At 39.5% G+C, this 14,001-nt stretch overlaps 1 protein-coding gene across 3 annotated transcripts in view; it reads right to left on the bottom strand.

Annotated features, from left to right (window-relative positions):
* Positions 1–1,976: 1,976 nt before the first annotated feature.
* Positions 1,977–14,001, bottom strand: part of LOC125112613 (ankyrin repeat domain-containing protein 26-like) — a 96,256-nt gene continuing 84,231 nt past the window's right edge. For 2 of the 3 annotated variants that reach the window (XM_047754928.1, XM_047754927.1), the window contains 6 exons: positions 13,639–13,768; positions 9,820–10,110; positions 9,052–9,269; positions 7,815–8,043; positions 4,562–4,607; positions 1,977–2,482 (listed from right to left, as the gene is read on the bottom strand). In XM_047754928.1, coding sequence (XP_047610884.1) covers positions 2,364–2,482; positions 4,562–4,607; positions 7,815–8,043; positions 9,052–9,269; positions 9,820–10,110; positions 13,639–13,768 — 1,033 coding nt within the window. In that variant the 3' untranslated portion in view covers positions 1,977–2,363. The remainder of the gene's footprint in view (positions 2,483–4,561; positions 4,608–7,814; positions 8,044–9,051; positions 9,270–9,819; positions 10,111–13,638; positions 13,769–14,001) is intronic. The other variant, XM_047754929.1, reaches the window with a different exon arrangement.

A 14,001-nucleotide genomic window follows, 5' to 3' on the forward strand; every position in this document is an offset into this window, starting at 1 on the left:
TTAAGGATCCGGCATTGCCATGAGCTGTGGTGTAGGTTGCAGACGAGGCTCGTTTCCTGCATTGCTGTGGTGTAGCCCTGTAGCTGCAGCTCTAGAGAACTGTCTCTGATCACAACACCCTGATCACACCCTGATGTGTGTACAATCAGGATTAAATTAAGGAATATTAAAAGCCGAGCCCAGGAGTTCCCTTGTGGCACAGCAGCTTAAGGATCTGGCACTGTCGCTGCATTGGCTCAGGCTGCTGCTGTGGCACGGGTTCGATCCCTGGCCTGGGACATTCCACATGCCATGTGTGTAGCCAAAAAAAATGAATTAAAAAAAATATTATTAGGAGTTCCCGTCATGGCTCAGTGGTTAATGAATCCAACTAGGAACCATGACGTTGCAGGTTCGATCCCTTGCCTCGATCAGTGGGTTAAGGATCCAGCGTTGCTGTGAGCTGTGGTGTAGGTTGCAGATGCGGCTCAGATCCCGAGTTGCTGTGGCTCTGGCGTAGGCCGGTGGCTATAGCTCCAATTAGACCCCTAGCCTGGGAACCTCCATATGCCTCGGATGTGGCCCAAGAAAAGACAAAAAGACCAAAAAAAAAAAAGAAAAAAAAAATAATTAGAGTTAAACTCTAAAAAATAAGATATATAAAAAAAGCAAAGCCCCAGCCAAAAGGAGAAAATGTCAAGCGGGTCACTGTACAGAATGCCAAGAGGAATGAGAAATTCAGTTAGAAAAGGACTGAAAAGGTATCACCTTGATTTAGCAAATGGAATCATCAGTGACTTCGGAATATTTTCAAAGGAACGGAGGGATGGAGAAGACCTCCTGGAGTTGGTGGGGACTGTCAATGAGGAAACAGGCAAATGTGGCTAGGAGTTTGTCATGGGACATAAGACTGGTACAAGCGAGAGGGGAGAAACAGGGTGAGAAGTTTAGAGAGAGGAAATTTTATTTTATCTTATTTATTATTATTTTTTAGGGCTGCACCCACAGAATATGGAGGTGCTCAGGCTAGGGATCTAATCGGAGCTGCAGCTGCTGGCCTACGGCACAGCCAAAGCAACTCAGGACCTAAGCCGCATCTGCAGCTTACACCACAGCTCATGGCAACACCAGATCCCCAACCCAAAGAGCGAGGCCAGGGATCAAACCCACAACCTCATGGTTCCTAGTCGGATTCTTTTCTGCTGCACCACAATGGGAATTCCGGAGAGAAGAAATTTTAAATCATTACCTGAAGAAAGAACATGCAAATAAGAGTACTTGGCTCATTGGGCAGGTGTGTGATTTTTGTCAGCAGCACACAGGTGTCTGGGTGAAGGCAAGGGGGAAAATGAGACTCAATCTCTTGTGTAGCAGGCGTTTTGCCAAGTACACCGAGAGGACAGAAAGAAAAGGGAACAGAGGATGTAAGTAAGAATTATTAAAACTTTTGCTCTTGGACTTGTTGGGAGGGAAAACATCTCCTCTACCCTCTTAGGTGCAGTAATCGGGAATCTGCAAATTAAAGTGACAAAAACAGATTACCCTGCGAAAAAACATTTAATGTATGTCTTCATGTAGGTGTTCACAAAGAAATGTGATTTGAAGAAATGGCTAGAATCTGGGGTTTACATACTATGTAGTAAGTGGCAAAGAGTATGAGAAAGGCATTTTCGGAAAAATAAATGACTTCTTGGTAGTGGGGGAGAGAAAGTGCTTATGGGAGAACAAATGACTCTTGGGAAAGATAAACGGTACCTTAGGGGAATATATGGGAGATATGGTAGTTTTGTGATGATGTCTGTTTGAGTCAGGTGCTCAGAACTTTTCTAATTTTAAAACTGTTTCCAAAAAGTAAATTTAAAAAAATAAATAGAAAAGGTAAAAAGCATTAGTCAAATCTTATTGCTCCATGAGGAAAGATCTATGTGTTAGTGTTTAAAGTTATATAGAGTGAGTTTTAATGACTCTATAACAATTGTAATACAGGAAAACATTGACAATATCCACAGGAGTACTATATTCAAATAATGTCTAAATTTTTAGGTCTATACATAGCGATAAAAACTGAAAACTATAAGAAAGCTATCTAATCAACACTGCTAAATATTAATGACAGCCTTGATTGTTTGGGGGCTGATTAAACTGCTGGTATCCGGGCTGAGTTGGACTATGTAAAACTCAACAGTGCTGGTTTTTATTCACAAAATCTGCTTAAAAGTAAGTCAGATGCAGAAAACATGGTTTAAAGTACTATATAAATTCTCATCTTACATATAAGATACAAAAATATTTTCCTTTCATAAAGATTTTCACATCTTAATTAAGGGAAAACAACTAAAATGTTACGTAAACAGTCCAGTAGATAAATGTTTACTATTTATCTTTCATAGCATATAATTTTTCTTCAAAATCTGTACATATTCTTGAGATGTTTTCAAAACTAGATCATCAGTAGATCCTAGAGGAGAAGTTCTACAGATTCCAGATTCAAATTCAGCAGCCGCTGGAGAGAAAAAGAAAGAATGATATTCTTAATCTAAAGTAATTCCTAGTTAACTAAATATAAGAATAGCTGAGATCTTTCTAAGTGTTAAGAAGAATGAAAAATATCTATATATGACTACAACACAAAATACAAGATGACTCTTTTATCATTTGCCCATGGCTGCATGCCAAGCTAACTGCTCCCAAGGCCGAATATCAGATCTTCCGGTTTTCTCATTCCTCATTCATTTACTCAACAGCCATCTGCTAAGGTTCTGTGACCAGCACGGGAATGACAAGCGGAAGGTGACACAGTCCACCCTAGAGGGCCACATACTACAAACTGGAAAACCAGATGAACAGGCAATTTCCATACAGAGTCATGAGTCTGTGAACTGGAGCTTGGCACTTGCCATCAGCCTCTACATGGGTTAACTCATGAGCCACTGCAGCTGCCGACCCACAACCCCTGAGCAGAGCTCAGGGTTGAGATGGGGAGTGAGGCACTCCGCTCTGGGAAAACTGGAAGAACAGGTCTTCAGATAGTCAGGTATTTTTCAGAGAAGACTTTATGAGCCCACTTCTTGCATCTTCTCATATCTGGAAAAACACTAAAATCCTTCATGGTGAAGTCTGCTCCTTGTGACCAGTAGTAACCCTCCCAAGCCCAGAAGCAAAGTTGTAAAACGTGTGTACGGCTGCATGCACCTCCCCGCTCGCCTTTATCCCATATACACCCATGTTATTTCCCCCTGCCTCTTGGAGCAGTGTTTCAAGAGCTATTTGAAATGCCACTGCCCGGGCTACTCTTTAAAAACAAAAAGATGTCACAGTCATCTGTGAGTGGAGCCACTCCCAAGGGTGAGCCAGTGAGCTCTGAAAAAATTCAGCAAAGAAAGAATACTGGCCCCATAGCTGAGGTGCACATCAAAGGAGTGATTCCAGTAAGGCCAGGCCTTTACATCTGCCCACAGAAACGCACAGAGTTCCTTAACTTGAGATATCTGGTTTTCCGTAATCTTTTGTTCCCAGCCTGTATATCCTAGCTCCCCGCCTCGCCACCTTGGAGTGATTTTCTCAGGGCTACCTGAGATGCTGTCTCCTGGGCTTACATCCTAATTTTGCCCCAGATAAAACTTAACTCTCAACTTTCAGGTTGTGCATTTTTTTTAAAGTTGTCAAGTCCTAAGGGCTCTTCTCCCCGCCTCCCACAGCAGCCCTGGGAGCTATTTGCTTTCCTTTAATAGAGATTTTGCTTGCAAAAAAAAATAATTTTTTAAATAAATAAAGTTATCAAGTCCTATGACAAGTACAAAGGAGGACACGACTTGAACACTCAGAAGGGACATGCAGCTTGGTGTCAATATTGTCAGCTTTTTGGTGGAGGTGACACGGAAGTAGATGCCTGAAGGACAAGGAAAAAGTATGGGAAATGGAGGGAAGAAGCCAACACAAAGAGCGGAGGTGAGGAAGAGCTGTCTGGAATTGTATGCTGTCTGTTTGACTGGATGCCAGAGGAAAGGGGCAGAGAAGGGTGGTAGAGAGACAAGACTGAATACTTTGGCAAAAACCAAACTGATTTGAGTGTTTTTATTCCATGTTAAGGAATTTGGAATTTTTCCCGAGGGCAAAAGGTAAACCAATGACAAAGTCAATGACAGGAAATTCAAATGTCACCCACCAAGTGACAGCTGCATGAACTGCATGAACTCTGAGGCTGGGTTTTTTGGCCTTAATCACTACGAGAAACTTGAGAAGTCGGTGAACCCCCTGTTTTCTGCAAACAGTGTCAGTGTGCAGGTTGACAGGTCCATGGGGATGGCAGAAGCAGAGGAAGGATACAGCCAGAAAGAAAGAGAAATACATAGACTTTTTGAGATTTTTTTTAAAACTATGGAACATGCTGAATAAATGAGGAATAAGTATATTTTTCATTATGGATATGTATGCTTTCACATTTTTCATGAGATATGTATAAGAAGAAAATATTTTAATATTGTATCTGTTATCCAAACAATGGAAAGAACTGCCATTTCCTATTTACAGTTGATTTCAGAAATCAAAGTCTGTATTTAATTCATAAATTTTGACAACATACCTTCTGCTAGTTCTCTAGTTATATTCTTTTGCAACTCCTGCTGCATCTGAAATAAGTCAAATATTATTTACAATGTTTAAGCGAAACAAGAGACATTATCATATGAATGATATATAGCTTATGAAACGTGGCCTTTAAATAATACCTTTAGAGACTAGACTTAACTTGGGGATTGCTCAAGTAGAGAAATAATCATACAAATAAAATAAAGTCCTACTTACTTTGATTTTAGATAATACAGAACATACACATGTAACCCTGTAACCCTATTTAAATTAATCTGATAAAAAGTACAATAAATGTTGGTCTATTGAATATACATAACTTTAGAGGGTGATGCTTGATCTTTCTGGGACAAAGAAGTTTAAACAATTCAAGTGGCATTTTACACTGAATGCATTACTTTGCTACTCTTAGAAAAAGGGCCCTTTATTAAAGTTTAATTAATGGATTTTTCCTTAAAATGAGCTTTCCATTCTTGCAATTTCATAAAACTAAATTTTTTTTTTGTTTTGCTTTTTAGGGCTGCACATGGCATATGGAAGTTCCCAGGCTAGGGATGAAATTGTAGCTACAGCTTCCAGCCTATGCTACAGCCACAGCACTGTTGGATCCTAGCCAAGCCTATGACTTATACCACGGCTCACAGCAAGGCCAAATCCTTAACCCACCGAGCAAGGCCAGGGATCAAACCCACATCCTCATGGATACTAGTCAGGTTTATTACCACTGAGCCACAATGGGAACTCCAAAATTAAAATTTTAAGGTATGTCCTATGGTAATAGTTTCTTTTTCTTTTTCTTTTTTTTTTTTTTTTGGCCTTTTTAGGGTCGCATTCGCAGCACGTGGCATATGGAAGTTCCCAGACTAGTGGTCTAATCAGAGCTGCAGCTGCCGGCCTACACCACAGCCACAGCAACACCAGATCCGAGCCACATCTGCAAACTGCACCACAGCTCACAGCAATTTGGGATTCTTAACCCACTGAGTGAGGCCAGGGATCGAACCTGCAACCTCATGGTTTCTAGTGGGATTCATTTCCACTACCCCATGAACTCCTGTGGTAATAAATTTTTTTTTTCTTTTTTCTTTTTTTTCCTTTTTAGGGCCACTCCCACAGCATACAAAGATTCCCAGGCTAGGGATCAAATTGGAGCTACAGCCAGCCTACACCACGGCCACAGCAACACAGAATCCAAGCCGCATCTGCGACATATACCACAGCTGACGGCAACACTGGATCCTTAACCCACTGAGCAAGGCCAGGGATCGAACCCGCAACCTCATGGTTCCTAGTTGGATTCGTTTCCAATGTTCCACAACGGAAACTCCATATATGGAAATAATTTTTTTTGACACAGAATCTTAAATACATAAAATGAAAAAAGGGATTATGTTGTAATGTCATGTGAAAATTCTATTAGCAAAAAAAAATCTGCTTCTTCAGAAAGGAAAAAGAGGGGCTAGAGTTATCAAACTGGGTTTCTGACTCATGACTATCTAGAATTAGAAACAGGAAAATATATAATTCTTTATAACTTTGTTTCCATTCTAAAAATTAGGGCAAGTTTTTGGAAACATCTAATGATAGCTATCTACTTAATTTTGAAATGTGTAGGAATATTTCAAACTATATTATAAGTGTCTCCACCTACTATATTCTTTAAAAAATTTTTCTTATAAAACACATCCTCACATTAAACAGGGTCTAAAATAGTGTACTGAACATAACACTCTGGGATATGATAACATGATAGTGCCCTTATAAAATGTAGGTATCAAGACAAATTTTTTTGGCTAACATACTTCCCAATATTTTCAGGTCATTTTTCATAACATCTTTTTTTTTTTTTGGTCTTTTGTCTTTTTAGGGCCACACCCACAGAATATGGAGGTTCCCAGGCTAGGCGTCCAACTGGAGCTACAGCTGCTGGCCCCTGCCAATGCCAGAGCAACACCAGATCCGAGCCATGTCTGCGACCTACACCACAGCTCACAGCAATGCTGGATCCTTAACCCACCAAGCAAGGCCAGGGATTGAACCCGCAACCTCATGGTTCCTAGTCGGATTTGATTTCTCTGCGCCATGACAGGAACTCCCCGCATAACATCTTTCTTACAACAGGCTTATAGAGAGGGCTTAGAAAATGAATAATGTGACAACATTAAGCCACAACGGGAACTAAATCTTTTATTTTAGTGTTAGAAGTTTACTTAATTCATGAAAAGGATTTACCTTAGGTTCATTAAGTAAAAAACATCCATATGTGGTTAAGCATTTGGATGCCAATCATTCAAACTTACGCTTAGGTGTAGAAAAACTGGGATGCAGCAAAACTTGAAAATTACTCTGAACCATCACCAAACTGAAATCAATTAGAAAGTATGCCAACCATCTGAAAGTATGTCTGGTTATTTGGCAATAATATTTAATTTCTCAAACAGAATTTAAATGCAGCTGTTCAAGAAACTTAAAATTTGTCAATTAGTTACATTTATTGAATAAAGTAATGATAGCTATCTCTTAAAAAATGAGAACTTAGGGAGTTCCCGTCGTGGCGCAGTGGTTAACGAATCCGACTGGGAACCATGAGGTTGTGGGTTCGATCCCTGCCCTTGCTCAGTGGGTTAAGGATCCGGTGTTGCCGTGAGCTGTGGTGTAGGCTGCAGACGTGGCTCGGATCCTGCGTTGCTGTGGCTGTGGCGTAGGCTGGCAGCTACAGCTCCGACTCGACCCCTAGCCTGGGAACATCCCATATGCCACAGGAGCGGCCCAAGAAATGGCAAAAAAAAAAAAAAAAAGTGAGAACTTAGGGACTTAAAAAAGATACAAAATTTATCTCCTTTATTAGCACAAATAATTATGGCTTTTACTTAGTGTGCATAAGTCAAATAAACAACTCAGAAGTTCACCAACTAAAACCAAGAATTATGGAGTTCCCATTGTGTCTCAGCAGAAACCAATCTGACCAGTATCTGTGAGGACACAGGTTCAATCCTTGGCCTCGATCAGTGAGTTAAGGATCTGCCATTGCTATGAGCTATGGTGTAGGCTGCAGACATGGCTCGGATCCTGTGTTGCTGTGGCTGTGGTGTAGGCTGGCAGCTACAGCTCCGATTTAACCCCTACCCTGGGAACATCCATGTGTCACAAGTGTGGCCCTAAAAAAAAGACAAAACGAACAAACAAGAAAATAACCAAGAATTATATCAGAAATCTGAAGCCCATGGAAGAAAGGATGATGTACCTACCTTGGTCAAGTAAGTCTCTATGCTGTCATTTGAAGGGCGTGGACTTGAGGTAGAAATCACTAAGTTTTCTCTCGGAGTAAGATTCCTATTGAACATTAAACCATTATTAAGATTTCTAGCACAAGGCGGCTCCAGGACTGGCCTTGTAGTAAGAGTGTGGAGTAACGATCTGTTCTGCTCTTTCTCCACCAGAAGCTTGGCACTGATCTCGGCCAGCCTCTCATTAGTCCTGTGAAGATGGCAAAATGCAAATTACATTAATTTCTTTTTTTTTTTCCGGTCTTTTTTTTTTTACAGGGCCACCCCTGAAGCATATGGAGGTTCCAAGATAGGGGTTAAATTGGAGCTATAGCTGCCCACCTATGCCACAGCAACGCCAGATCCGAACCAACTCTTCGACCTACACCACAGCTCATGGCCAACGCTGGATCCTTAACCCACTGAGCGAGGCCAGGGATTGAACCTGTGTCCTTATCGACACCAGATTCATTTCCACCGAGCCACAAGGGGAACTCCAGGAAACCTGTAGCTTATAACATTATCACCAAAGTCCTGGAGGTGGGATCTGCCCTTTCAGTCTTCCACACACCTCCTCAAGCAGGCCACTGTATTATTTTTAGCCACTATGTGAAGTATACGGCCCTTCTCCCCATGATAATTTCCCCCTATTTCACAAGCAAGGCTTTCTGCAGAGCAAGCAGAAAAACTTAAAAGGATACAAGCTGAGTTTGGCTCAGGGCACCCTCTAGTGATGATACCAAACATTATAATCAAGAAAGTAAATTGGAGTTCCCGTCGTGGCGCAGTGGTTAACGAATGCGACTAAGAACCATGAGGTTTCGGGTTTGGTCCCTGGCCTTGCTCAGTGGGTTAAAGGATCTGGCGTTACCGTGAGTTGTGGTGTAGGTTGCAGATGCAGCTCAGATCCCATGTTGCTGTGGCTCTGGCGTAGGCTGGTGGCTACGGCTCCAATTGGACCCCTAGCCTGGGAACCTCCATATGCCGCAGGAGCAGCCCAAGAAATGGCAAAAAGACAAAAAAAAAAAAAAAAGAAAGAAAGTAAATTTACCAAAAGCCAGAAGGTGACCCTTTCAGTTTAAGGTGTCATCTTCCAAAAAATAATTAAATTCGTTAATGTTTTTATTTTTGGTGATTTCAACAAGAAATTTTATAATATTTCTATCTCAATCCCAAAGCTTCAAAAACACATAGCTTATGACTCTATGTTTTAACTTACTTGTTTAGTTTATTTGCCAGTGACTTTCCAAGTTTTACTTCTTCTAGATAGAGTTGCTTATATTTTTCCAATTCTGTTTTATCAGAATATTCTTGAAAAGATTTCATTTTGGAGAGTTCAGATTCTAGATCTTTAATTCTAAGTTCCATCTGACTTCTTATTGAAGCATAATTATTCTCCCATAACTGCTCTAAGTTTTCTTGAGATGCTGCTTGTGCCTTAAGCAAATTAAAAGGATACATTTTAAAAATAATTATAACCTGAGTAATTATATTTATTCCCTTTAGTTTGTAGTCAATGATTTAGGAAACAACTGTATATGGGGGGGAGGTAGCTGAACTTTAAAATATTTATCATCAATGTCAACTGAATTAAATCTGAATTATACATTTAAAGTTGAATCATTCTTATATTCACAGTGATCTGATAATAGAAAGAATAACAGGATTGATTTAAAATTTTAAAAATTGAACAATACCATTTAAGAGTAATCCAAGAGTATGGTATAATTTTTAAATCACAATTATCTTCTATTCCTCCTATTAGTCTTTGTTTTTCATACCAATTGGTGTGATTCTCTAAGCATGAATCATTCTAATCTAAAAGATCAACAGTGAGAATAATGATGGAAACAAATATTTTAGAGAAATGAATGCCATCTTCCTTTCAGAAATCTACAAAACCGTTTTAAGTAGAGGAAACTCATAAACTGTATCCAAGATATAATTTAGAGTGAAGAGAATTAAAGCACATAACAGATCAATTAACCTGCAGAAATAAGTTGACTTCTTTTAATTTTTCTACTAACTCCTGTCTTGCTCTTTCTTCAATCTCCCGTTTATACTGCTCTACTTGGCTGCGTTCTACCGTATTCATTTCTATGTGACTTTTGAGGTTTACTACTTCTTGTTCCAACTTTGTTTTATTCTTCTCTAGTTTTTTACATTTCTTTTGCATTACTTTCATAGATAATAATTCCTGTTGAAGAACTTGATTTTTGGTATCCAGATGTAGACATTTTGAAGAGGCAGTTTCCAGTTTTGCTGTCAGATCATCAATCTGCAGGAATTAAATAATACAGTGTTATGAGGGAGGGAGAATGAGAACATTCTGATGCAAAGCCAGTATCAAATTCTGAAATAAATTCAGTTATAATAAAATGGTCTCTGTATTATAGAATGTAGATCTTGAATAACTCAGAAAATCAAGAAAAAAGTTCAAACCACCAAGAGTCACAAAAATAAGTTATTATACAACATTTGCACTTAATTTTTTTTTTGTCTTTTTGTCTTTTGCCATTTCTTGGGCTGCTGCTGCAGCATATGGAGGTTCCCAGGTTAGGGGTCAAATCAGAGCTGTAGCCACTGGCCTACACCACAGCCACAGCAATGCGGGATCCAAACCGTGTCTGCGACCTACACCACAGATCACGGCAAAACCGGATTCTTAACCCGCTGAGCAAGGCCAGGGATCGAACCTGCAACCTCATGGCTCCTGGTCAGATTCGTTAACCACTGAGCCACGATGGGAACTCCCATTTACACTTAATTTTATACTTTTATTTTTCTATAATTATTTCATGTATTTCCTCTATAAAATGACTATACAGCATCTCTTAGTAGAAAGTCTTTTAATACTTCCCCCTCATCTTAACGCTCCATGACTTTTTTTTTTTTTTTTGGTCTTTTTGCTATTTCTTGGGCTGCTCCCGCAGCATATGGAGGTTCCCAGGCTAGGGGTCCAATCGGAGCTGTACCCGCTGGCCTACGCCAGAGCCACAGCAATGCGGGATCCAAGCCGCATCTGCAACCTACACCACAGCTCACGGCAACGCCAGATCCTTAACCCACTGAGCAAGGGCAGGGACCGAACCCCCAACCTCATGGTTCCTAGTCGGATTCATTAACCACTGTTCCACAACGGGAACTCCAACTCTCCATGACTTTTAAAGAAGTTTTAGGGATATCATATGGAATTCTTTAGAGATGAGTTAATAAATGCCTCGCAAAATAAGACTTTGAAAATAAGACTCTAATGAATCTTCTAACCATGGATTCTAATGCCATAAGCCTTTTTCTGAACTACAAATATTTTACGCTAATTTGAATTGCATTCCAAGGAGAAATAATTCGCAGTGTTAAGGAGAAATCACGTCTTCCAGTGTAAAAGTTTAGTGAGATGATCCACATAGTTTCCTGAACCAAATATTGCCTCAACTTTTGAAATTCTTTGTTACTTTCCAGAAAATAAGAGAACATACTAAACAAAAACAAACCAGGAGTTCCCACCAAGGCTCAACAGAAACAAATCTGACTAGAATCCATGAGGATGCAGGTTCAATCCCTGGCCTTGCTCAGTGGGTTAAGGATCAGGCATTGCCCTGTGCTGTGGTGTAGGTCACAGACGCAGCTTGGATCCCGCATTGCTGTGGTTGTGGTGTAGGCCAGTGGCTACAGCTTCAATTCAACCCCTAGCCTGAGAACCTCTATATGTGGGGGGTTCAGCTCTAAAAAGACAAGAAAAAAAAAAAAAAAACACCTCGCTGGAATCTCAGTTATACTGAGATGGGAAGAACTACTCTCCTTTAGACATGATGATTTGGTAAGACAAAGTGAGTAGATATGGTTTTTAAACATGTCTACATATGCTGTGACACTTCTCCCATGAAATTTACTCCCCTTCAACATGTGCTGGCCTCCGTAACTGATTTCCAGTGGATAAAATATGGGGGAACTGCTGTGTGATTTCTAAGGCTAAATGATAGCTTCCACCTTATACTCTGGAGGGAGGTTCCGCCTTAGAACCAGCCACCACGTTGTGAGTAAGCCCAGGCCAAACAGGGACTTCCCATGTATGGCTGTGTCCCAGCTGACTGCCCCAGCCACTGGGCCCACCCAAAGCCAGCTCCATAGCCAGACATGCGAATGAACAGGCCTTTCTGTAACTCTGGTCCCCACCTTCCAGTGGAGGAGAAATGAGCTGGTCTCCCTGAGCCTTGCCTAAACGTAGATTTATGAACAAAGTAAATGCTGTTTTGAGCCACTAGGTTTTGAGGTGGTTTATATATTTACAGGAACCATCAGGACAAAAAGACAAAAAAAAAAAAGAAGGTGAAAAGACAAGCTCCTGAATGGGAGAAAATACTTGAGAATCTCGAATCTGGTAAAAGATCTCTATCAAGGAGACAAAAAAAGATTTTCAATTCAATAGTAAAAAGAAAATCCAATTTTAAAATGGGCAAGAAGTTGAATAAGCAGTTCTTCCAAGAAGATACACAAATGGATAATTGAATACATGAAAAGATCCTCAATGTTATTAGTTATCAGAAAAATGCAAATCAAAACCAAAATGAGATGTCACTTCACACCTACTAGGATGGCTATAATCAAAAAGATAGGCAATGCTAAGTGTTGACAGGCATATATAGAAACTGAAATGCTTATATACTTCAGATAACAACATAAAATGGTGCAGCCACTCTGGAAAACAGTATGGTGATTACTCAAAAGGCTAAAGAGAGTTAGCATACAATACAGCAATTTCAGTCTTGAGTATATTCCCAAATGAAATGAAAACATATGTTAACACCAAAACTTGTACATAAATGTTCACAGACGCATTATGAACAACAGCAAAAAAGTGGAAACAAACCAAAGATCCATCAAATGATGAATGGATAAATAAAATGTGTATGTCTATAAAATGGAATAGTATTCAGCAATAAAAAGAAATGAAGTATTGATATATGCTACAGAATAGATGTACCTTGAAAATACACGAAAGGAAAGAAGGTAGCCAGAAAGGAGCCCCTATTGTGTGACTCTATTGATGCGAAATGTCCAGAACAGGCAAATCCTATTATAGAGACAAGGAGTAGAGCAGTGGGTCCCTAGGTCTGGGAAGAGTGGGGAAGGGGAAACTGGCACAGGGTATTGGCTAAAAGGAATAGGGTTTCTTTTTAGGGTGATAAAAATGTTCTAAAATTAATTGTGGTGATAACTGTATAACTCTTTGAATATACTAAAAGTCACTGAACTGCACAATTTAAATTAATATTTTAGGAGTTCCTTTCGTGGCTCAGAGGTTAATGAACCCGACTAGGATCCATGAGGTTGTAGGTTCAATCCCTGGCCTTGCTCAGTGGGTTAAGGATCTGGTGCTGCACTGAGCTGTGGCATTGTAGGTCGGCAGCTACAGCTCCCATCAGACCCCTAGCCTGGGAAACACCCTATGCTGCAGGTGTGGCCATAAAAACAAAAATTAATTAATTAATTTTTTATATTTCAATAAAGCCATCACCAAAAAACAGCTGATGCTTTAAGGTCGGTAATGGTGTGCTGTTCAGCTTCAGATCACTGGCCAGGGTTCAAGATATTAAAAAAGTCAACAGTATGCCCTTTCTAAGAGGAAAAACTGCTTTTTTTTTTTAACTCGTATTAAGTCTATAAAATTAACAGAAAAATTTGGACTTCTCGTGTGGCTCACAAAATTAACAGGAAAATCTGTGTTTCACTGCTCAAAGCATTGAGTGATTTACATTTTCCCAAATTAAGTGATTGTGGGGTCCCAAAACTGATTAAAAATTACCTTATGTTTTAGCAGATTAATCTGAATATCCATTTCAATTTGATTGGTTTTTAAATCGCCAGGGGAATTAAACTCTCCACTTTCATATTCATTTAACTTCCTTCTTGTCATTTTTAAGAGTTCCTTAAATCTGCAGAAATGTACAGAATGAGTAAGTCAGGTTCTTTAAGAGTAAAATATTTAATAATTACTTAAATAGATATATGTTCTATCATATAATATAAACAAACCTATAAATTAATATTCTTTCTCTTTTGTTCTAATATTGTTTGAAAGCATAGTAACTAAATTATAATCTTAGATAAATAATATGAAGAATTTTATAACATATATGATAGGTAAAGTGTAGTTATACATACATAT

The sequence above is a fragment of the Phacochoerus africanus genome, chromosome 12, assembly GCF_016906955.1.
Source record: "Phacochoerus africanus isolate WHEZ1 chromosome 12, ROS_Pafr_v1, whole genome shotgun sequence".
Lineage (NCBI taxonomy): Eukaryota > Metazoa > Chordata > Mammalia > Artiodactyla > Suidae > Phacochoerus > Phacochoerus africanus.